A 25,740-nucleotide genomic window follows, 5' to 3' on the forward strand; every position below is an offset into this window, starting at 1 on the left:
GCTGGAGTGCAGTGGCACGATCGAGGCTCACTGCAACCTCCACCTCTGGGGTTCAAGCAATTCTCTTGCCTCAGCCACCTGGGTCTACAGGCATGTGCCACCACACACCCAACTAATTTTTGTATGTTTAGTAGAGACAGGGTTTCGCCATGTTGGCCAGGCTTGTCTTGAACTCCTGACCTCAGGTGATCCACCCCCTTCAGCCTCCCAAAGTGCTGAGATTATAGGCTTGAGCACGACGTTTTGTTTTTTTTTCCCCCCCAAATATTTCAAACCAAGGATGGTTGAATTCTTGGTTGAACTGTCAAGACAGAAAGGGCCAAGTGTATATGGTTTGCAAATACTTTCTTCCATTCCTAAGTTGCCTTTTCACTGTCCTTTGCTGTGCATCTTTTTAGTTTGATGTAGTCCCTGTTTTCTACTTCTGCTTTTGTTGGTTACGCTTTTGGTGTCTTATCCAAGAGATCATTGCCAAGACCAATGTTATGAAGCTTTCCCCTGATGTTTTCTGCTAGGATTATATAGTTTCAGATTTTACTTTTAAATCTTCAATCCAATTTAAGTTGATTTCTATGTACAGCTTTAAGACAACAATCCAATTTCATTCCTTTGTATATGGATTTCCAGTTTTCCCAACACTGTTTGTTGAAGAGATGTTACTACGTTTTTTTGTTTTATTTTACAATTTTCCTTTATGATTTCCTACATTTGTGTGTAGGAAAGGCCTTCTCTAGCACAAAATCACAAGTATTCTCATATTTTCTTTAGTATTTTATGGTTTTATTGTTTTACACATGAACCTTTAAGTTTCTCCCCACCCACTCCCACAGAAAAAGGGATATTCAATTGTCCCATACTATTTTTGAATAACCTAACTCTCCCTTTGTTTCTACTGAGAGAGAGGTTTCTTTTTGGCTACAAGTAACAATATACATACCCAAAATGAATGTAACAATATAAGGAATATCTCACATAACCAAAAGTCCAAAGGTAAAGCAGTTACCAGATTGGTTAATTCAGAAGCACAATTCAGGTGCTTCCTATCTACATCCCACTATGCTCAGTGTGATGGCTTTCATCTCCATACTTGTCCTTTCATGGCCATCAGAAGGCTGCGGCAGATTAGCTTCAAACATCCATATCACCTATCTTCACTGAGAAGCAGAAAAGGGATGCTGGCAAATCCAATCCCCATCTTCTATCAATTAAGAACAACAGAAAATTTCTTCAAAGCCTTTCAGACTTCCTTTATCTCATTAGCTGAAATTCCATCAAATGATCAAGTAAGCCAATTACCATGACTGACATAGAATCTAATCAACACTCACCATCTCCGGACTAGGGAAGCACCCTATTCTACAGCACAAGGCAGCCATACAGAGTTTAAAAAAACAGAAAAGAAAGAAATGGGGCTTTGACTGCAAGCAAGGAAGAAAGAAATGGCTGACAGGTAGGCATATGAGAGTGTCTAACAAACCCACTTATTCGAACCCACCTTTTTCACACATACAATTCCTACACCTGTTTTATTTGATGTTCTCTACTGTGTTCCATTTTGATCCACTTCTGTGTCATTAGCTATTCCTGGGTCATATGACTTTTTTAACTTAATAAACTTTATATTTGTATATTTGATAGGAATTTTCCTAAATTTATTTTTTCAAAATTAAAAATTCTTCCCCCAAATCAGGCTAGAATTAAAATTGCAGTCATGCATTGCTTAACAAAGGGGTATGTTCTGAAAAATGTGTCATTAGGAGATTTTGAAATTATACAATCACAGAGTATACTTACACAAACCTAGATGGTATGGCCTACTATACACCTAGGCTATGGCCTATTGCTCCTAGGCTATAAAGCTGTACAGCATATTACTATAGTGAATACTGTAGGACACTGTAACACAATGCTAAGCACTTGCATATCTAAACATAAAGAAGGGCCAGGCACGGTGGCTCACGCCTGTAATACCAACCCTTGGGAGGCTGAGGTGGGGGATCACTTGAGGTCAGGAATTCGAGACCAGCCTGGCCAAATAGCAAAACCCCATCTTCACTAAAAATACAAAAAATAGTCAGGCATAGTGGTGTATCCCTGTAATCCCAGCTACTAGAGGGGCTGAGGTAGGAGGATCACTTGAACCTTGGAGGTGGAGGTTGCAGTGAACCTAGATCATGTCACTGCACTCCAGCCTGGGCAACAGAGTGAGACTCCGTCTCAAAAATAAAATAAAATAAAGTAAAATACACATAAAGAAGGTACAATAAAAACGTGGTATTGTAATCTTATGGGACCACCTCCATATATGTAGTCTGTCATTGACTGAAAACATCATTATAGGGCACATAACTAGAATTTAATAAATCAAGTTAAATATCTTTGTAATACTGTATCCTTCCATGAAAGCAAAATGGTATGCCTCTAACCTGAGTTTTCTTTAATGTCCTAAATTTTTATAGTTCTTATTTCATATTTTTAATATAATGTTTGGTTTATTTAGTCGATCTTCTTAATCAGCCATTTCTATGGCAGCGTACCCAATAAAACATCTTGTTTGGTGTGTCAGTCACCCCCTTCTGCAGAGTTCCCTGTCACACAAACACATTCAAAAGGGTAATAAATAAATGGGAAAAAAAGTATAGTTTTTATAGTCAACATGCAAAGTTCTAACAAAAGCTGGGGATATCTGCTTATGCCAGATAATTTAAGTTTAAGAGAAAGTATGTGGAAGAGGTGGTAAGAAAGATATATCCAATGAGCACTAACCCCAAACCACTAAGATGATGTAGTCCAAAGAATGTCAGAATGACTAATCCAAGGGCAGGGAGCGGGACTCACGCCTGTAATTCCAGCACTTTGGGAGACCGAGTCGGGTGGATCACAAGGTCAGGAGTTCAAGACCAGCCTGACCAACACAGTGAAACCCCGTCTCTACTAAAAATACAAAAATTAGCTGGGTGTGGTGGCAGGCACCTGTGATGCCAGCTACTTGGGAGGCTGAGGCAGGAGAATCACTTGAACCTGGGAGGCAGAGGCTGCAGTGAGCCAAGATTGAGCCACTGTACTCCAGCCTGGCAACAGAGCAAGACTCCATCTCAAAAAGAAAAAGAAAAAGAATTACTAATCCAATTACCCACCTCTCTGCTCAGGTGAAAGAGTAAAGAAGAGAATAAAGATATTAGACCCTTTACCAGGATGTCCATGGATGAGGAGAGAAGTTGAAAGTCAAAACTGTAACAGGAATAAATACAAAAATTCCTTCCAAACATACCTAATATTCTTTGGCCCTAGAGTCACTGAATTCACATTTAAACTAATCTATGTTTCATTTTGATTACATTAATGGAGCTCTGAAGGAATGAAACCTATTAAAACAAAATTAAATTTCTAAACAATTTAGGCAATCATATATGTATTTATATATATACACACACACATACAATGTATATACAAAATCCTTATGCAGGTGTAAAAATTCTTAATAAATTTTAAGCAATAAAATGAATTTAGTATGTTTGCTTTTTAAAATAAAACATTCACACTTTATCAAAATTTGTTCATTTTTATCACAAATTATTCTGTTGGTACATACTTTCCTCTCAAGCGAATTCAGCAAACCCTGAACTTTGCCTGTCTGTCTATGGCCAAATACGTAACACTCAAACCAAATAAAAAGGTTTAAAATAAGAGCCCTACATCTTGGTGTCTCATTATCTGAAATCAGTTTTTCATTTTGAATAGGTTTAGTTAAATGTATGTCATAACAGAATGTCCCTTTATCTCCTTTGAGTTGATCTGTGTAAACTGGTAAAAATACATGCTTACTCCTGTACAAACATCGAACAATGTAATTAAATCATCACTACTTTAAATACTTTATACATGAATAATTTATCTCTTTACACTGTTGAAGCCTTGCATTTCAGTATGTTCTACAGCTTTTGTATCATCACCTGAAATTTGCCTAAAAAAAAAAAAATAATTCTTTAATTTTAGATATAAAGAAAACAAATCTAAACATCAATTTTATTTTCCATATAGGAAACAGTTTCAATCAAGAAACCTACTATGTCAAACAACCTTTTCACATTCTTCATAATATTCAATAAAGTCATCCTATTTAATGGGACGATTATCTAGTTTATGAGTAGGCACTTTTGTTTCTCTTTATTATCCCTATATTTTGGTACTGTATTTCACTGCTAATGATCATTGTAAATGGAAAGGAAATGCAATGAAGCTCAAGTCCATTTTTTTTTCTTGGTTGGTAGCTCTGATGAAAAGATCTTTAGGGAGACATTTAGTGATAAAAGACTATTTGGGGCCAGGCGCAGTGGCTCACACCTGTAATTCAAGGCAGGTGGATCACATGAGGTCAGGAGTTCAAGACCAGCCTGGCCGATATGGCAAAATCCCATCTCTTAAAAAAATAAATAAAAAAAAAATAAAAATAAAAAAGACTATTTGGTTTTACTTAGCATCATGTAACAGATATATCCTAAACAATTGTTTAAAAATAGCATTTTCACCAGCCTGACCAATATGGTGAAACCCCATCTCCAATAAAAATGCAAAAATTAGCCAGGCATCATGGTGTGCGCCTGTAATTCCAGATACTCAGGAGGCTGAGGCAGGAGAATCGCTTGAATTTAGGAGGCATTTTCTTTTCCTTTTTTTTTTTTTTTTTTTTTTGAGAGAGTTTCACTGTTGTTACCCAGATTGGAGTGCAAATGGCACCATCTCAGCTCACCGCAACCTCTGCCTTCTGGGTTCAAGCAATTCTCCTGACTCAGCCTCCCAGGTAGCTAGGACTACAGGCCCACACCACCATGCCCAGCTAATTTTTTTTGTATTTTTAGTAGAGTTTCACCATATTGACCAGGATGGTCTTGATCTCTTGACCTCGTGATCCACCCGCCTCGGCCTCCCAAAGTGCTGGGATTATAGGCGTGAGCCACCACGTCCGGCCTTTAGGAGGCATTTTCAACATTCTAGGGAAATTTGCTATTTTAAAATATTATATCCCTTAAATTGTCTTATAAATCCAAATTTATACAGGTATACATATTCAGAAGATACTATTCTGAATATATATACCCGAATTTTAAAAAGTTATAAACATATTTATACAGGTATACATATTTAGAATATCTTCTTTAAAAAAAGAATATCTGACTTTAAAAAAGTTATAAATCATCCCTTAAATTGTCTCATAAATTTGGATTTTAGTCCATTATTAATTCAAAAATTACTGAATATGAATACAGTATGCAACATATTACTATACTAAATGTTACATTGATAAAACTAAAATGAAAGTTTCAGTATTTTAAATTTCCTCTCAGTTAAAACAAAAACAAACAAAAAAATCAAACAGACCTGAAAACAAATTACTGAAACATTTTTAAGAAACGTGAATTCAACTTACAAGCAGGCATTGAAGACACTTCGGCTGTTACAATACTTTTTATTCCCAAGTTTGATAAGCCACCTCTGATTAGGCCACATGTAAATGCTAAATACTAAATGGAAAAAAAAATCATTAAAAATAGTAAGGATTTACTAAAATAGTAAAGCTACTGAAAAATACAACATGAGGAATCGGTGTTAACAGAGGCTATCTGCACTCATAACTGCTTTTGGTGCAAAAGATGCCAGGTCTGGTCGACTCAGACGCTGCCCTGCCTGAGTCTCAGGAGAAGAAGCCGCTGAAGCCCTGCTGCGCCTCCCCGGAGACAAAGAAGGTGCACGATGCGTGTATCATTGAGAAAGGAGAAGAACACTGTGGACATCTAACTGAGGTCCACAAGGAATGCATGAGAGTCCTGGGATTTAAAATATGAAACGGTGGTCTGGTGTGTGAATAAATAATTGCTGAAGAATAAAGAAGATTAATTTTGGGAGTTCTTTGATGAACTTTGATATGTGGAAAAAGTATTTATAATTTATTTTAAAAAGAATAAAATATTACTGGCGAAAGATCTTAAAAAAAAAAAAAATACAACATGACATGATTTACTATCAGTAAGCCATTCCTGTTTAAAAAAAGGACTTTGGAGGAACTATTCAAATTACTGAAAAATATTGTTAATTTCCCAGCTCCCCAGAAACTAAAGCATGGACATATGACTTAAGCTCAGCCAGGGAAGCTGGGTGCAGTGGCTCACACCTGTAATCAGAGCACTTTGGGAGAGCAAGGTAGGTGGATCACCTGAGGTCAGGAGTTCGAGATCAGCCTGACCAACATGGAGAAACCCTGTCTCTAATGAAAATACAAAATTAGCCAGGCGTGGTAGTACACACCTGTAATCCCAGCTACTCAGGAGGCTGAGGCAGGAGAATCACTTGAACCCAGGAGGTGGAGGTTGCAGTGAGCCAAGATCGTGCCATTGCATTCCAGCCTGGGCAATAAGAGCAAAACTGTCTCAAAAAAAAAAAAAAAAAAAAAAAAGACTTAGGCTCAGCCAATTAAGTAATCCAGGACAGTGAATCTAGAGTGAATGACAAAAACAAGCCAGAAACAGATCAGAATTTGTTCTGGAGGCAGTAAAGGTAGTTTGTGTCAACAGAACATGCTGCCTGCAGGATTCTAACTGGACTCATCCTGTGGAGTGACTTGGCTATCCTACTAGCTGCCTTAACCTCCCCTAGTTATTGCCTATTTTTAGAGCTTATCAATTGTGTTAGCTTACAAGCAGAGCCTCCTTCCTCTATTTACAACCAAGAATCTGGACTTGTTTAAGACTTACAGCTTGCCACAACAAAGAATTATCTGGTTGAAAATATCAACAGCTTGGATGTTGAGAAACCATGTCACATAGACACAAAGAAAGGGAAAAGGGCTGAGCTACAGCACTGAAAATCGTGATAAGAACTGGACTGAAAAATCAGTAATTCAAGTAATTTTTGATTACCCACATCTAAACTGCATGTTCAATATACTACATTATCTATGAATATAAAATATCTCATAATTAATATACATAAATGGGTACTATTAAGTAATTAGATCTGAGTCATGAAATTTTAAGCTGGAAGAGAAGAGACCTTAAAGATTGTTTATCCCAAGAGTTCTTAATCTGGGAACCTGTAACTGCTATGAAAATAAAAACCATATTGCTGTGATACCCCAACTAAAAGAAAAGAAAAACCATGTATATATGTGTATTTATAGGGAAAGATGTTCCAATTCTCAAAGATGTCCATAACTCAAAATAGTTAGAAATCAGTGAAATTGCCCAACTTACTCTTTTCACAGCTGAAGAAACCAAGATCCCAAAAAGTTAAGTGAGAACCAGAAATATTAAAGTGAGATGTTAGTAAAAAAGAAAATATGCCAGGCACGGTGGCTCATGTCTATAATCCCAGCACTTTGGGAGGTTGAGGCAGGTGGATCACAAGGTCAAGAGTTCAATACCAGCCTGGCCAACACGGTGAAACCCCATCTCCACTAAAGATACAAAAAATTAGCTAGGTGGGGTGGTGTACGCCTGTAATCCCAGCTATTTAGGAGGCTAAGGCAGGAGAATCACTTAAACCTGGGAGGCGGAGGTTGCAGTGAGCTGAGATCACGCCATTATACTCCAGCCTGGGTGACAGGGTGATACTCCATCTCAAAAAAATAATATATATACATTAACCATAAAATTAGAGGCTATATACTCCAAAAATATAGAAAATAAGCAATCAGGCCAGATGGAGTGGCTCATACCTATAATCCCAATACTTTGGGAGACTGAGGTGGGATGATCACTTGAGCCCAGGAGTTGAAGAGATTGTGGGATCCCATCTCTACGAAACTTTTTAAAAAAATTAGCCAGGCCGGGAGCGGTAGCTCACGCCTGTAATCCCAACACTGTGGGAGGCCGAGGCGGGTGGATCACGAGGTCAAGAGATCGAGACCATCCTGGTCAACATGTGAAACCCCGTCTCTACTAAAAATACAAAAAATTAGCTGGGCATGGTGGCACGTGCCTGTAATCCCAGCTACTCAGGAGGCTGAGGCAGGAAAATTGCCTGAACCCAGGAGGCGGAGGTTGCGGTGAACCGAGATCGCGCCATTGCACTCCAGTCTGGGTAACAAGAGCAAAACTCCATCTCAAAAAAAAAAAAAAAAAATTAGCCAGGCATGCAGTCCCAGCTCCTTGGGTGACTGAGATAAAAGGATCGCTTGAGCCCAGGAGGTCAAGGTCAAGATAAGCCATGATCGTACCACTCACTACACTCCAGCCTGGATGACAGAGCGAGCCCTTGTCTTTAAAAAAAAAAAAAAAAAAGTGATCTACCATACATCTACATTTCTCTATCATTTAGTTAAAGTGTTTCTCTCTTTTTTTTTTTTTTTGAGACGGAGTTTCACTCTTGTAGCCCAGGCTGGAGTGCCATGATGTCACGATCTCAACTCACTGCAACCTCTGCCTCCCAGGTTAAAAGGATTCTCCTGCCTCAGCCTCTGGAGTAGCTGGGATTGCAGGCGCTTGCCACCACGCTAAGCAAATTTTAGTACTTTTAGTAGAGACGGGGTTTCACCATGTTGGCCAAGCTGGTCTCAAACTCCTAACCTGTCTGGGCCTTCCAAAGTGCTGTGATTACAAGCGTGAGCTACCACGCCCAGCCAGTATTTCTTTAATTGGCTACTATAAGCCTATTTAGCTAAAGATTAGTGTTATTGTAACATGTCTCTCATTTCATAGAAAAGTCTTTAAACAAAAAAGAACACTTAAAATATATTTTAAGTTCAATAGTCTGTTATGATTAGCATTGAACTTTTCCCTGTAGTCCTACTATGAACAGAAACCCCAATCTTCTATTCCATTAAATACCTTAGATGCATGTTCTAAATACTGTTTTCCAGCAGACATCTGCGTAAGCAGGCGAAATTTGTTGTCCTGAAGAACATAGATGCCCTGTTCCAAAAAGAAAAAAACATCCAAAGTCAATGTAACTAGCAGTCCTTAAAATTATTTCTTTTCTCTTTTTTTTTTGAGACGGAGTTCCACTCTGTCGCCCTGGCTGGAGTACAATGACGCTCTCTTGGCTCACCACAACCTCCACCTCCCTGGTTCAAGCAATTCTCCTGCTTCAGCCTCCCAAGTAGCTGGGATTACAGGCACGCAGCACCATGCCAGGTTAATTTTTGCATTTTTAGTAGAGACGGAGTTTCACCATGTTGGTCAGGTTGGTCACAGTCTCCTGACCTTGCAATCCACTTGCCTCAGCTTCCCAAAGTGCTGGGATTACAGGCATGGGCCACCGTGCCTGGAAAATTATTTTATTTCTTATGAAACAATGTAAGTGTTTTTTTAAAAGTTATTAAAAGTCTCCTTCCCATTGGTCGAATTTTCTTTTTCTGTTCTTTGGAGACAGGGTCTCCTCTGGTTGCCCAGGGTAGAATGCAGTGGCACAGTCACAGCTCACTGCAGCTTCCAACTCCCAGGCTCAATCGATCCTCCCACCTCAGCCTCCCAAGTAGCTGGGACTACAGGCCTGCATCACCATGCTCTGCTAATTTTTATATTTTTTGTAGCGATGGGGCTTTGTATGTTGCCCAGGCTGGTCTCAAACTCCTAGGCTCAGGCAATCTACCCACTTTGACCTTCCAAAGTGCTGGGATTACAGGCATGAGCCCACACGCCCAACCTGGTCAAATTTTGTTTAAATGAAGGAGTTCTGCAATGTTCACACTGAAGAGTTGTGAGTTCAGTATTTTCATAACACTAATATCTACTGAACAGTTTTATACACTAAAGATACAAAGACTGTATGAAACATAGTCCCTATTCTTAAAAACTAATAGTCTAGTACAATGGAATCATTAATATACATCCTTGTGAAATAAGCTGTTTGTTTGTTTATTCATTTATTTAGAGATGAGCTCTCACTCTATTGCCTAGGCTGGAATGTGGTAGTACAATCACAGCTCACTGCACCCTCAAACACCTGGGTGTTTGAGCAATTCAGCAATTCTCTTACCTCAGCGTCCTGAGTAGTTGGGACCACAAGCGCATACCACCACATCTGCCTAGTTTTATTAATTTTTTTTTTTTTAAACAGAGTCTTGCTCTGTCACCCAGGCTGAAGTACAGTGACTCAATCACTGCAACCTCCATCTCCCAGGCTCAAGCAATTCTCCTGCCTCAGCCTCCCAAGTAGTTGGGATCACAGATGCCTGATACCTGGGCTCAAGTGATCCTCCTGCCTCAGCCTCCCAACATGCTGAGATTATAGGTATGAGTCACCATGCCCAACCTAATTTTTGTTTTTAATTTTTGAGACAGAGTCTTGCTCTGTCGCCCATGATAGAGTGCAGTGTGTGATCTAGGCTCACTGCAAGCTCCGTCTCCCAGGTTCAAGCAATTCTCCTGCCTCAGCCTTCCGAGTGGCTGGGACTACAAGCATGCACCACCACACCTGGCTAATTTTTATATTTTTAGTAGAGACAGGGTTCCACCATGTTGGCCAGACTGGTCTCAAACTCCTGACCTCAGGTGATCCACCTGCCTCAGCCTTGCAGAGTGCTGGGATTACAGGGGTTAGCCGCCACACTAGGACTTATTTCCTTAAGAGACAGAAAAAGGGCAGTAGGTCGCTGTATCCCTGAATTCCTCCCATGCAGCTGAAACCTCAGGCTCCTGCTAATGTGCTCAGTGAATTTTTTTAATTTTTTTTTTTTGTAGAAACAGGGTCTCACTATGTTGCTCAGTCTGGTCTCCAACTCCTGAGCTCAAGCAATCCTTATGTCTCAGCCTCCCAAAATGCTGCAATTCTAGGTATGAGCCACCATGTCCAGCCAGCTGATATACTAAATCATGTCTAGAAAGTCAAAAGTAAGAGTCATTTCTTCGAATTAGCAATTCAAGTATTTCCAAGCTAAAGTTGGTACAAAATGAATTCTAGGCCAGGCACAGGGGTTCATAACTATAATCCCAGTACTCTGGGAGGCCAAGGCAGGAGGATCCCTTGAGTCCAGGAGTTTGAGACCAGTGTGGGCAACACAGTGAGACTCTGTCTCTAATTAACTAATAAATAATAAATAGTCCTATTCTCTTTAATTTTTTTACTTAATCAAATTCCAAATCTACTCTATTTCCTTAAGTTTATAAAATAAAATCTAATGAAGCTAGGAGTGGTGGTATATGCCTATAATCCCAGCTATGCAAGAGGCTGAGGCCAAAGAATTACTTGAGTCCAGGAGCTTGAGATCAGTCTGGGCAACATAGCAAGACCCTGTCTCCTTTTTCAATTTTTAATAAATAAATAGTTTTCTATGTAATCTATTAGTTTTATAGGATATAGAAAATCTTTTAAGAATAGAAAATATGACAGCAGTAATAATGCAAGAGTTATTTAAGAGTAAAATATGCTCTATAAATTAGACCTTAGAAATGACTATAAAGGATCTCCTCCTCCCACCCAAGGTGCCAAAAGCAAAGGCCAAGGGGAAGAAGCTGGCTCCAGCCCTTGCTGTCATGAAGAAGCAGGAATCCCATTTGAAAAAAGGCCTAAGAATTCTGACATTGGACAGGACATACACCCAAAAAGGACCCCATTTGCTTTGTGAAACAGCCCCGGCAGAAAGCCATCCTCTATAAGCAGCCGAAAGTGCCTCCAACGATTAACCAGTTCACCCAGGCCCTGCACTGCCAAATAGCTACTCAGCTGCTTAAGCTGGCCCACAAGTACTGACCAGAGACAAAGCAAGAAAAGAAGCAGAGGCTATTGGCCCAGGCTGAAAAGAAAGCTGCAGGTAGCCAGGTGTGGGGGCTCACGCTTGTAATCCCAAATCCCAGCACTTTAGGAGGCCGAGACGGGTGGATCATCTGAGGTCAGGAGTTCGAGACCAGCCTGGCCAACATGGTGAAACCCCAACTCTACTAAAAAAAAAAAAAAAAAAAAAAAAAGAAAGCTGCAGGCAAAGGGGATGTCCCCACTAAGAGACCACTTGTCCTCCGAGCAGGAGTTAACATTGTTATCACCTTGGAGGAGAATAAGGAGGCTCAGTTGGTGGTGAATGCACACAATGTGGATCCCATCAAGCTGTTTGTCTTCCTACCTGCCTTGTTGCGTAAAATGGGGGTCCCTTAACTGCATTATCAGGGGAAGGCAAGACTGGGACATCTAGTCCACAAGAAGACCTGCAACACTGTTGCCTTCACAAAGGTTAACTCAGAAGACAAAGGAGCTTAGGTTCAGCTGGTGGAAGCTATTAGAACCAATTACAATGACAGATATGATAAGAACCACTGTCACTGGGGAGACAATGTCCTGGGTCCCAACTCTGTGACTTGAATTGAAAACCAGGAAAAGGCAAAGGCTAAAGAACTTGTCACCAAACTGGGTTAAATGCACACTGTTGATTTTTCTGTATATATAAATTATTAAAATAATATAAATTATTCTTCTTCAAAAAAAGAAATGATTCTAAAGGCATAAAGGTGATATATTTATGGTTCTGTATATTATTACCACTAACTGACAGTAACTAAGGAACCAAATACTAAAAGCTATTATCATCCTGACATTTGCTATTTTTAAAAATTTAACATAGCATATAATTAGGTGAAAGAAACAGCTATCACTATTGGTAACTGTCCCTTTGTCTTTATTCATTTCACACTATTAGAAGAAAAAAACTAGTAACTTATTTATTTATTTTTTTTTTTTGAGACGGAGTTTTGCTCTTGTTACCCAGGCTGGAGTGCAATGGCGCAATCTCGGCTCACCGCAACCTCCGCCTCCTGGGTTCAGGCAATTCTCCTGCCTCATCCTCCCGAGTAGCTGGGACTACAGGCACACACCACCATGCCCAGCTAATTTTTTGTATTTTTAGTAGAGACGGGGTTTCAACATGTTGACCAGGATGGTCTCAATCTCTTGACCTTGTGATCCACCCACCTCAGCCTCCCAAAGCGCTGGGATTACAGGCTTGAGCCACCGCGCCCGGCCTATTTTAGGTTTTAAATAAGTCACTAAAATATGATATTTATATTAAGTTAAATGACTTCGAAGTATAAGTCTTAGTTATTTTAATTACCTGATGATTTGTCCTTAGATTGTCGATTTGTTTCTTGAATACCGTAGTCCAAAAATCTTTACAAATGAACTTCATGATATCTAACTCATCCTTGAACCTTGCAGTATCTTTTGTAAACCTAAAAAGATCAACTAGAAGTAATACAGTATTTATCCTCCAAAGAAAGCAAGAGGGACAAATTATTAACTAATTTTCAAATGCCAGAACAGCACTGAACATTTATTGGGTTTTTTAACTTTAATTTTTTTTTTTTTTGACAGGGTCTGGCTCGGTCGCCCAGGCTACAGTGCAGTAGCATGATCTTGGCCCACTACAACCTCTATTTGCCTCGCAGGCACAAGCTATCCTCCCACCTTAGCCTCCCTAGTAGCTGAGACCACAGGCACATGTCACCATGCCCAGCTAATTTTTGTATTTTTGAAAGAGACAGGGTCCCACTTTGTTGCCCTAACTGGTCTGAATCGCCTGATCTCAAGTGATTCTCCCACCTTGGCCTCCCAAAGTGCTGGGATTATAGGCATGAACCACCACACCTGGCTGAACATTTATTAACACTCATAAAGTCATAAGGACTAGGCAAAATGATCCTATCTCAATGGATTCACATGTTATATAAATTATGAGGCCTCAAATTAGTCTAACATTATAGCCAAAATTTGATGTGCACTTCTCTAGCACATCAAAAAAATCACAAAATAACAAAGAGGTGAGCATGATCATGACATTGTTATATAAAATATAATCAGAGTTTAACTGCTCAAGTAGTGAGAAAGAATTACTAAAAAGAATTGATCTATAAGTTGAAAGATAATTACATGCATAAACACAGACTATTGTATTTCAATCCTATGTACTTAAAAATTCTATGCAGGTTAAAGAACTTAGCAGATCTTAAGTTGAAAATGCAGTAAGATTTCAGACAGTTGCATTAATATGCCAGTAGTTTCAGGAAAAAAAGTCTAAAATACATAAAATATATATTTTCTTTAAACATTAAAACATAAAATTTGAATAACTGAGTTAAAATGACATTGGATCTAAAAAGAAAGTTTAATTTTTGAAGTAAAGAGAAGAAATAACATTCAGGAATTAAAATTAAAATATCTCAAAGTTTTATGAAATCTTTTGAAATGGACCATCTTTGTTTATAACCTACCTGCAAGAAAATTTTCAAATCCAACCTGCTCACCTTTCTATCAATCCTTGTCCAACTCGAAACCCCATGTTTTCCAGCTTAGTAATACATCGTCCGTTTTCCTATTTTAAAAAAATAATAGTTTTAAATACTTTTAGAATGCTAGGATGTTAGTATTCAGAAATTGTTTTATAATACTGGTAAAAATAGTAATGCAAATATTTACACTTTTTTCACTGAAACATCTTAAGAAAAAGTGAATTATAAGATTGATACTATTTATTTACTTTATTTTGACTTACTTTTTTTTTGGATAAATAAGTTAATTCATAATTTAGTCAACATATACATAATCAACCTAAAAATGTCAATAGAAGGATACACTTTTAAAATTTATTTTATTTTCAGATGGAGTCTTGCTCTGTCATCCAGGCTGCAGTGCAGTGGGCCATCTTGGCTCACTGCAACCTCTGCCTCTCAGGTTCAAGTGATTCTCCTACCTCAGGTTCCCAAGTAGATGGAATTACAAGCACCGGCCACCATGCCTGGCTAATTTTTGTATTTTTAGTAGACATAGGGTTTCACCATGTTGGCCATGCTAGTCTCAAACTCCTGACCTCAAGTGATCCACCTGCCTTGGTCTCCCAAAGTATTACAGGCGTGAGCCACCATGTCCAGCCAGAAGGATACACTTTAAAACCATTTGGAAGACCATCTCTATAGAAGTGATTTTCCCAGTATAGTAACCAGATGTCACTTAAGCCAACACCATCTTAACTGGCAGAGGTTCAATGGATTGTAGCTTTGTGCTCCTCCACAACACCAAGTTTTTATAATACAAACAAACCCCTCAAGGTGCAGTGGCTCATGCCTATAATCCCAGCACTTTGGGAGGCCAAGGCAGGACGATTACTTGAGCTCAGTGGCTCAAGACCAGACTGGGCAACATAGCAAGACTGCATCTCTATTAAAAAAAAAAAAAAAAATAGCTGGGGTGGTAGCATGTGCCATTCTGGAGGTTAATGCAGGAGGATTGCTTGAGTCCAGGAAGTTGAGGCTGCAGTGAGCCATGATCATGTCTTGCACTCCAGCCTGGGCAACAGGTTGAGCAAGGGACCCTTTATCAAAAAAAAAAAAAAAGAAAAGGAAAGTCCAAATTCCTTAGTATGGCATTATGTTATGTCCTTTCCTTAAAGACCCCTGGCTAGTTAACAAAATTCATTAACATCCATGTATTCACAAACATCTGTCCCTTCTATCACTCTGAAATTTCTGCAGCAACTCCAAAGTGCCATGCTCTCTTCTGTCTCCATGCCTTTTTATGTGCTATTTCCTAGACTTCACATTCTTTAAATTCTGCTCAGGTATTACATTCTCCAAGATGCTTTCCCTGAAACTTCTTTAGGCCCTATGCTGTCATAAAACTCTGTACATACATCTATTACGGTACTTATCACAGTTTTTGGTTTTTCTGCTATTCTCCACACTTGTTCTCAAACATGCTTAGGATGAAGTCAGGTACAGTGCTCAAGCCTATAATCCCAGCACTGTAGAAGGCTGAGGCAGGAGGGTCGCTTAAGAATAGGAGTCTGTAACCAGAATGAGCAACATAGCAAGACTCTGTTTCTACAAAAAAAAAAAAAAAAATGTTTTAGTTAGCCAGACATGTGGCATGCTCATAGCCCTCACTATTCAGGAGGCTGACATGGGAGGATCACTTAAGCCCAGGAGGTCAAGGCTGCAGTGAGCCAAAGTCCCAACAATGCATTCTAGCCTACATGACAGAGCAAGACTTTGTCTCTTTTTAATTTTTTAATAGAGACAGTGTTGTACTATGTTGCCCAGGTTGGTCTCCAACTCCTGGGCTCAAGTAATTCTCCCACCTCAGCCTCCCAAAGTGCTGGGATTACAGGCATGAACCACCACACTCACCCAGAGACCTTGTGTCTTAAAAAAAAAATGTTCAGGTAGAAAGAATGCCTGTAACTCATGATGCTCTTTGTGGAATACTCTGCTCTCTGTAGAATCACGTAGGAACATATTTATTAGCAGGAAATATTGAAATTACCTTTGCAAAGATTGTAACAGTGAGAAAATTATGACAGTGAAAGAGATCTCACCTAACCAACTCCATCTTGCCTTTAACCTCCAAACTGCCTTTGGTCGTTCTTGGATGCAGCCCAAGCTAACTTTGGAAGAAATTTAGTTTACAGAATAACCTTAAAGCAAGAATGATAATAGCCCTTCCCAGAACTAAATCACTTTTGCAAAACTAATGAAAGACTACAAGGTTAAGATTATGAGAGGGGCCTGAACTCTGCTAAAATGTAGTTAAGTGTTTACCAGCCATTGTTCTGGCAGTCAAAAATTTGTAACTTCCCCAATTACTCCTGTAAATAACATCACTATTGTAGAACCTAAAAAAGGCCTTTTAAGATGTCTTTTCAGACTTTTTGCATTTTGGACGACTCCAACTGGTCCTGTGGCCCCCAGCTCTGTAACTGCATCCCCAACCAATCAGCAGCAAACCATTCCCTAGCCCCCACCCTGCCAAACGATCCTTGATAAACCCTAGCCTCTGCTGATTTGAGTAATAATAAAACTCTGCTCTCCCATTTAGCCAGCTCTACATAAACTCCCTATTGTAATTCTACTGTATTGATAAATCAGCTCTATCTGGGCAGCGGGCAAGAAGAACACTGGGCAGTTTAATATGCTTATATAGAGACACTCTCAAATTCTATTATCACATGAGCTTTTGAAGTAAGCCCTACGACATACTTTTATGATTTTAGTACTTGTTCATGCATTTTTGAGTAGGCACCAAATTTTTAAGAAAAATTCAACTTGAGAACATTTTGTCCGTTAACCTTTTAAAATTCATTCTCCATAAATTGAGAAATACCCACGGCCATACCACCCTGAACGCGCCCGATCTCATCAGATCTCAGAAGCAAAGCAGGGTCGGGCCTGGTTAGTACTTGGAAGGGAGAAATACCCAATTAGTCCATTTTAAGATAATTAATTCCTCTTTAAGCATAATTTGAAAAACATTGATTTGGAGGGTGAGAACATTAGTTCTTTTATTTCTTTTCTTTTTTTTTTTGTCCTTTATTTTTTTTTTTTTCTGTTTTTTTTTTTTTTTTTCCTTTAGTTCTTTTTTTTTTTATCTCTTGAGACGGAGTTTCGCTCTTGTTACCCACGCTGGAGTGCAATGGCGCCATCTCCGCTCACCACAACCTCTGCCTCCTGAGTAGCTGGGATTACAGGCACACGCCACCATGCCCAGCTAAGTTTTTGTATTTTTAGTAGAGACAGGGTTTCACCATGTTGACCAGGATGCTCTCGATCTCTTGACCTCGTGATCCACCCACCTCGGCCTCCCAAAGTGCTGGGATTACAGGTTTGAGCCACCGCGCCCGGCCTTTTTAGTTCTATTTCATCTCAAACCTTAGGGAAGTTTATTTTGCTATACTGAAAATGTATAAAACTGTGTTTCACTTAAAAAAACTTTTCATAGGAAAAAAAAAGGGCCAGGCGCAGTGGCTCATGCCTGTAATCCCAACACTGGGAGGCTGAGGCGGGTGGATCACAAGGTCAGGAATTAGAGACCATCCTGGCCAAAATGGTGAAACCTCATCTCTACCAAAAATACAAAAATTAGCCAGGAGTGGTGGCAGGTGCCTATCATCCCAGCTATGAGGGAGGCTGAGGCAGGAGAATCGCTTCAACCTGAGAGGCGGAGGTTGTAGTGAGCCACATTGTGCCACTACACTCCAACCTGCGCAACAGAGACTCTGTTTCAAAATAAAAAATTAAAATAGCCCAGGCGTGGTGGCTCAAGCCTGTAATCCCAGCACTTTGGGAGACTGAGGCGGGCGGATCACCAGGTCAAGAGATCGAGACCATCCTGGCCAACATGATGAAACCCCGTCTCTATTAAAAATACAAAAATTGGGCCGGGCGCGGTGGCTCAAGCCTGTAATCCCAGCACTTTGGGAGGCCAAGGCGGGTGGATCACAAGGTCAAGAGATTGAGACCATCCTGGTCAACATGGTGAAACCCCGTCTCTACTAAAAAATATACAAAAAATTAGCTGGGCATGGTGGCGTGCGCCTGTAGTCCCAGCTACTTGGGAGGCTGAGGCAGGAGAATTGCTCGAACCCGGGAGGTGGAGGTTGCAGTGAGCTGAGATTGTGCCACTGCACTCCAGCCTGGCAGCTGGCAACAGAGCGAGACTCTGTCTCAAATAAATAAATAAACAAAAATAAATAAAAATAAAAGACACATAATCCTGTCATCAAGAAATGGATTTTATAGGACTTTTCAGATATAACGTAGTTTTTAGTCTAAAAAAATTTTTTTTTGTCCAAAAAAATCACTTCTGGATGACAGGATTATGTGTCTTTTATATTTTTCATGGTGAAAAATTTCAAGCACACTCAAAATAGGGACACTAGTATAAACCCTCTTATACCCAGATTTCAGTATGGGTTCTGGTTATGAAGACTACCACATAACTGTTATTTATATAATCTTTGCTTTTTTTTTTTTTTTTTTTTTTTGAGACAGAGTTTCGCTCTTGTTACCCAGGCTAGAGTGCAATGGCACGATCTTGGCTCACTGCAACCTCCGCCTCCTGGGTTAAGGCAATTCTCCTGCCTCAGCCTCCTGAGTAGCTGGGATTACAGGCACGCGCCACCATGCCCAGCTAATTTTTTGTATTTTTAGTAGAGTCGGGGTTTCACCATGTTGACCAGGATGGTCTCGATCTCTTGACCTCGTGATCCACCCACCTCGGCCTCCCAAAGTGCTGGGATTACAGGCTTGAGCCACCGCGCCCGGCAATCTTTGCTTATTACGTACTTTCAATTCAATTTTTCCCTCATCATAAACACACTACAGTAGAAAAAGAAAATTATTTTTAGCTTAAATGATTCAAAACTATGAACTTCCTTTCTCTTATATGGTTAGCCCATCTCTTAAAATTATTGGGCATGAGTAGAATGGCTCTGTTCATTTTATTAGGATTAACTCACTGGAAAAAAAGAGAGCTCTTAAAAGGAAGAAAAAATATTCTTCTAGACAAGAGTCAGAAGAGGGCCAGGTGTAGTGACTTATGCCTGTAATCCCAGCACTTTGGGAGGCTGCGGCAGGCAGATCACCCGAGGTCAAAAGTTCAAGACCAGCCTACTCTGGTGAAACTCTGTCTCTATTAAAAATACAAAAAAATGAGTCAGGCATGGTTGCCGGCACCTGTAATTCCAGATACTCAGGAGGCTGAGGCAGGAGAATTGCTTGAACCCTGGAGGCGGAGGTTCCAGTGAGCTGAGACCACACCACTGCACTCCAGCCTGGGCAACAGGAGCAAAACTCTGTCTCATTAAAAAAAAAAAAAAAAAAAAGAAAAAAAGAAAGAGAGAAGAGGAAAGGTAAGAAGGGAGGGGAGAATGAAGAGAACTGAATAGACAAGTGGGGGTAGGGGGAGCCCAGGGGTTATGATAAAAAAGTAAAAGGGGTGTGTTATTAACTGTTCTTTGGGGAAAAAGAAGGCTGGTTTTGCACAAACAGTAAACACTGATGTCAATAGTAAAGTCATAAGTTTGTAACTTGAAAAAAAATATCTATACAGATGGGTCATTTGAGTAAGAATCGAATTTGCTTCATTTCCAATACTCTTCCAAACATATCTTTCTAATGAAATCTTCAAATGTACCCTGCCTATCCTTCTTTTTTTTTTTTTTTGAGACGGAGTTTTCGCTCTTGTTACCCAAGCTGGAGTGCAATGGCGCCATCTCGGCTCACCGCAACCTCCGCCTCCTGGGTTCAGGCAATTCTCCTGCCTCAGCCTCCTGAGTAGCTGGGATTACAGGCACGCGCCACCATGCCCAGCTAATTCTTTGTATTTTTAGTAGAGACGGGGTTTCACCATGTTGACCAGGATGGTCTCGATCTCTTGACCTCGTGATCCACCCACCTCGGCCTCCCAAAGTGCTGGGATTACAGGCTTGAGCCACCGCGCCCGGCCTCTGTCTATCCTTCTTGTGCAAACTGGCAGTACCTTTTCTTGGATGTCCTGCACATACCTCAAAACTTCAACCTGCCCTGAAATAACTCATTTTAACTCCTCATTTTTTTCTTATCCTTTATTCCCTTTTCTGATTAATAGCACCACCATCCAACCCAGCTGCTCAAGCAAAAAACCTGATGATATATTTTCAACTCCTCCCATCCTTAAACAAGGCGTATAGAATTCCACCTTCTACCTCTCAAATCTGTTATCTCCTTTTCTCACTATGTTTTTCTTAATTCAGACCATCATCATTTCCAGCCATGACTCCTCTAATAACGGATTTTCCCCCAAGGATCTTCCATGTCTAGTCCTAATGCTGGATTACTTTCTAAAATGCAAACGGTCCACATCATTCCCCTCCTTAAAAATTTTCCCTTGCCAGGTGTGGTGGCTCACACCTGTAATCCCAACACTTTGGGAGGACAAGGTGGGCGGGGATCACCTGAGGTCAGGAATTCGAGACCAGTCTGACCAACAGGTAGAAACCCCATCTCTACTAAAAATACAAAATTAGCCGGAAGTAGTGGCGAATGCCTGTAATCCCAGCTACTCAGGAGGTTGAGGCAGGAGAATCGCTTGAACCCGGGAGGCCGAGGTTGAGGGAGCTGAGATTGCGCCATTGCACTCGAACCTGGGCAGTAAGAGTGAAACTCCGTCTCAAAAACAAACAAAAAAACAGCTTCCCTTGAAAAGATCCGAACTCTTTAATCATACAAAGTTCTTTCTAACTTAAGTTCTCAATTCTCACTCTCCCTCCAATCTAGTCACAATGAAATGCTTAAGTGTAATTAAATCTACCACTCTTTCATAATTCTATGCCTTTATCTTTGCCTAGGATACATTTCCTATCCCCATTCTCCACTCGTTTTTTATCAATTATATTAAAGCAAGGGCTCCTGACTTGAGCATGACTTTGGAATATTTCTAAAATCCGTTACAAATACATGATTCTACCAGCCAATACTTAATTTTAACTATTCATTAAATCCCTATTCCCTAAAGACTGAGGCAGGGATTTTACTTTATTTATCTAGCAGTGTCAGGTCCACAATCAGTGATTGAATAAGGACTCCCACATAGTAGAAGTAATCACTACATACTATCACATTTCAGGTTAAGTTAAAAAAAAAAAAAGTAATCTCTACTACTCTACAAGAATGGGCCATTGTTTCATTCACTGCTACCTCCCTAGCAGCGAGAACTAGCTCTGACATAATGGGCACCAAATATTTTTTGAAATAATTAATTTAAATAGTGTTTCCTAATTATCCTAATGCCTGCAAACTTTCCTTTGCAAACTCAACCTTCATTAGACTTCAGTCCTCAAGTTGTGTGGAGTTGTACTGGGCATTAGGAAAGGGGAAGGAGGGACAGGCTTCTTAGGCTGGGATAGGTCTGGCCAGTTCATGGCTCAAGTGCACAAAAAGGAATCAAATAGCAGAAGATACGAAAGAGAAAAGGATGAAAGATGACAGATCAAAGGAGACAACTGACAGGTTCTAGGATTTAGGATACCTGGAGGTGGACCACTTTGTCTACACCTCGGGAGTCATCGGGTAGCGATGGGACAGGGGTTGAAGGAAACAGTACTGAGGGGAAACAAGGTGTGTCACCGCAAAAGGACCTCAAGGTCGTGTGGCAGCACTCACCACCTCCCCCTGCTCCGCGGACTTGTACACTCCAGATACCATCTCGTTATGGAGAAGCAAAAACAACGCCTCATCCGCCATTTCCTGCTAATTCTTCCAAGCTCCGAGTTTGGGCTCTCGTTTGAGCTGGTCTGGGGGTTCCGGCTAGCGCCTGAGCGATTTGGCCAGCGCCGCGGCTCCGTCAGGCCACCCTTGTGGCTAAGAGACCCGGGTATTCACAAGGCTTCCCAAAGTCTGTTACTGAAGTGAGTCTGGTACTGGAGAGAGCCCACACTCCGGGGGTACCAAGTCCTGAGGCCGAACGACAGTCTGACAGGAGATGAAACCAAAGCGAGCCCTAGGAGAAGCGATCCGGTCCCGGTGGGGGAGGAGGGTAGGGAAAGAAACAACTTCCGGTCCCCTCTACCCCTGCATTCCGCCACCTCTATGATCACTGAGCTCCTCTTTCCCTAACCCGTTGAGAGCGGCCAGCGCCCAGATACTAGGAAGGTTCCCCTCACACCACGATGTCGGGGGCGGAGCAAAATAAAATAATACATAAAGAGCTCCTGCCCTGGGCCAGACGCGGTAATCCCATCACTTTGGGAGGCCGAGGCGGGCGGGGATTACCTGCAGTCAGGAGTTCGAGACCTGCCTACCAACATGAAGTAAACCCTGTCTCTACTAAAAATATAAAATTAGCCAGCCGTGGTGGTGCATACATGTAATCCCAGCTACTGGGAAGGCCGAGGCAGGAGAATCGCTAGAACCTGGGAAGTTGCGGTGAGCTGAGATCATGCCATTGTGCTCTAGCCTAGGCAACAAGAGCAAAATTCTATCTCAAAATAAATTAATAAATAAATAAGAGCCCACCACCTCCATGTTAATTAGCAATAGAAGTTAGAAAAACTCACAAGAATTTCTACTGGCATCAAAAGCATCCATTTCCTGCCATAATCTTCAATATGAAAAGTTGTAAAAAGAGTTTAAAATATCATAAAGTTTCAGACTGTAAATTTTTTTAATATTGAGAAGTTATGTCAATTCCTGTTGAATTAAGCCTGAATACAAAAAGCAATTAGAACCTTTTTTTGTATATTGTATATACAATATACAAAAGGGCTTAGAACCATTTTGACCACCAGGAATTTTCCTGTTAGTGGGGTGTAAGGGACAAGGCAAGTGGACCAAGCGAAAAACAAGATACACTTGATCCGGAAAATACAGACTAATCAAAGGATTAGCTGAATGCAAAAGTGTTACAGAATTCAGAAAAGTGATATCACTAAAGGATGGATTTCCTAATAACCTACAGCAGTGTGAGACAACTGCAGGAATTATCTCACTGCATGTGCGAATAAAGACACATGCTACATCATAGTATGTACATCTTAATTTGGCAAATTCAACCTTAAGCACATTGCTTTTTTTTTTTTTTTTTCTTTCTTTTTAGGGAAAAAGAGAGAAAGAAGGGGAAAAAAAGAAAAAGAGGGAAAAAGGAATATTACTTCATTCCTAAAATGGGTTTCAATAATGGCCGATCAATATTTTGAGTGTTTAAAGTGGTTAATGCATATTTTATGTGTTTAAAATGGAGACCGCTATTGTGTTTATTTATTCTGGCTCTGAGTTCAAGTCCTGGATATCATTATCAATTTTTTGTCTCCTTGAATCTAAATCTCATTATGTGTCTTATGTATCTGGGTGTTAAGATCTCTTATTGTTACATTAATCCTTTTACCCTTGCATCCTTGTAGCTTTGAAATCTATTTTATTAAGTGTGAGAATTGCAACTCCTACTTTTTATTTATTTATTTTTGCTCTCCATTTGGTTGGTGAGTTTTTTTCCATCCCCTTGTTTTGAGTCTTTGTATATCTTTAGATATATCATTAGATTTTGTGGATAATGTATATTTTGTGTGTTTAAAATGGATGCTCTATTAAGTTTATTTGTTCTGGATCTTAGTTCCAGTCCTGGATATCGTTATCAATTTTCTGTCTCTTTGAATCTAAATCTCATTATGGGTCTTATGTATCTGGGTGTTAAAATCTCTTATTATTACATTAATCCTTTTACCCTTGTATCCTTGTAGCTTTGAAATCTATTTTGTCAAATATGAAAATTGCAACTCCTGCTTTTTATTTATTTATTTTTGCTCTCCATTTGGTTGGTACGTTTTTTTTTTTTCCAACCCTTTATTTTGAGTCTATGTATATCTTTGAATATACTGTTAGATTTTGTCTGTATCTTTTGATTGGGAGATTTGGTCGATTTAAATTTAGGGTTGCTGCCCTTCAATATTAACTGGCTATTTTGTCCTTTCATTGATGAAAATTCTTCTTTATGTTAATGCTCTTTACTTTTTGGTGTATTTTTAGAAAGGGTCATACTGGTTGTTCCTTTCTGTGTATAATGCTTCTTTTAGAAGTTCTTGTAAAGCAGGCCTGGTGGTAATAAAATCTCTGAGTACTTGCTTGTTCCTAAAAGATTTTATTTTTCCTTCAAATGTAAAGCTTAAATTGGCAGGATATGAAATTCTGGGCTGAAAGTTATGTTGATTAAGTATATTGAATATTGGCCCCCACTCTCTTCTAGCTTATAGGGTTTCCGTTGAGAGATCTGCTGTAAGCCTAATAGGCTTACCTTTATGGGTAACTTGATCTTTCTCTCTGGCTGCCCTTAATATGTTCTCCTTTGTTTCGATCTTGGTGAATCTAACGATTATGTGCCTTGGGGTTGGTCTTCTTGAGGAATATCTTTGTGATGTTCTCTGTATTGCCTGGGGTTGAATAGTGTCCTGCTTTGCTAAATTAGGAAAATTTTCCTGGATAATGTCCTGGAGAGTATTTTCCAGCTTGAATTCATTCTCTCCGTCACATTCAGGTACACCAGTCAAGCGTATATTAGGTCTTTTCACATAGTCCCATATTGCTTGGAGACTTTGCTCATTCCTTTTTATCCTTTTTTCTCTATTCTTGTCTTGTCGTTTTGTTTCATTAAGTTGGTCTTAGACCTCTGATATCCTTTCTTCTGCTTGATCCATTCGGCTGTTTAAGCTTGTACATATTTCACTAAGTTCTCGTATTGTATTTTTCAACTCCATAAGTTCATTTGTATTCCTCTCTGTATTGTCTATTCTTTTCAACATTTCATCGAACCTTTTTTCCAAGTTCTTAGTTTCTTTACATTGGGTTAGAACAAGTTCCTTTAACTCCCAGAAGTTTCCTATCGTCCACCTTTTAAAGCCTACTTCAGATAATGGAACACAGTCCTTTTCCATCAGGGCTTGTTCCGTTGCTGATGGGTTCTGATTTTGAGTATACTCGGCCTTCTTAGGCTGTTTTTTTCCCTTCATTGTAGATGAACCGCCTTTCTAATTAGGTTTCTGAGTCGACGTCCGACTTATTGATTCCCAGTGCTGGGATCCGAGCAACCCACTGTGGCGGCCTAAATAGCAGCGATAAGACTGATGGTGCTCTGCTGCCCGGGAATCTCTGGTCTCGCTTCCCTCTTGAGTCTGCAACAAGCGGCTCTGATTTCCCGGAGCTCCAAACTCCGGTCAGTAGGGGAAGCAGTCCCGTTGGCTCTGCATGAAGAGCTGCTGCGCCGAGACGCCGGCAAAACCGCTGCGGCGGCCACGAGAGTCGCGCTGGCGACCTGTGGGGCTCCTTCACTGGGAATCGGCTGATCGGTGAGTGACGAAAATTCGTCTAAAGATGTGGCGTCGTCTCGTTCTCTGAGCTTTCACTGGGAGCTACAATCCCGAGCTGTTAGTGGTCGGCCATCTTAAGCACATTGCTTAGCCTGTGATTAGTTCTTTCCTTGGTAATTCACAAAACAAAATTTTTTTCCCCCAAATGTCTCTGTTGT

General features: G+C 40.2%; 1 protein-coding gene and 1 pseudogene across 4 annotated transcripts in view; one reads left to right on the plus strand and one right to left on the minus strand.

Moving 5' to 3' along the window:
* Positions 1-758: 758 nt before the first annotated feature.
* TRAPPC6B (trafficking protein particle complex subunit 6B) overlaps positions 759-25,740 on the minus strand; it is a 29,329-nt gene continuing 4,347 nt past the window's right edge. The window contains exons 1-6 of one of the 3 annotated variants that reach the window (XM_017977063.4): positions 21,891-22,243; positions 14,223-14,290; positions 13,034-13,151; positions 8,823-8,906; positions 5,429-5,522; positions 759-3,964 (exon numbers count right to left, since the gene is read on the minus strand). In XM_017977063.4, coding sequence (XP_017832552.1) covers positions 3,933-3,964; positions 5,429-5,522; positions 8,823-8,906; positions 13,034-13,151; positions 14,223-14,290; positions 21,891-21,971 — 477 coding nt within the window. In that variant the 5' untranslated portion in view covers positions 21,972-22,243 and the 3' untranslated portion in view covers positions 759-3,932. Of the gene's footprint in view, positions 3,965-5,428; positions 5,523-8,822; positions 8,907-13,033; positions 13,152-14,222; positions 14,291-21,756; positions 22,244-25,740 lie in introns of those variants that run through there. The other 2 variants (XM_078334814.1, XM_078334815.1) reach the window with 2 other exon arrangements.
* On the plus strand, positions 5,582-5,998 carry LOC108593468 (cytochrome c oxidase copper chaperone pseudogene; annotated as a pseudogene). Its single transcript, XR_013521161.1, has one exon. The product of XR_013521161.1 is annotated as a cytochrome c oxidase copper chaperone pseudogene (transcript).

Source organism: Callithrix jacchus, chromosome 8 (genome assembly GCF_049354715.1).
Source record: "Callithrix jacchus isolate 240 chromosome 8, calJac240_pri, whole genome shotgun sequence".
Lineage (NCBI taxonomy): Eukaryota > Metazoa > Chordata > Mammalia > Primates > Cebidae > Callithrix > Callithrix jacchus.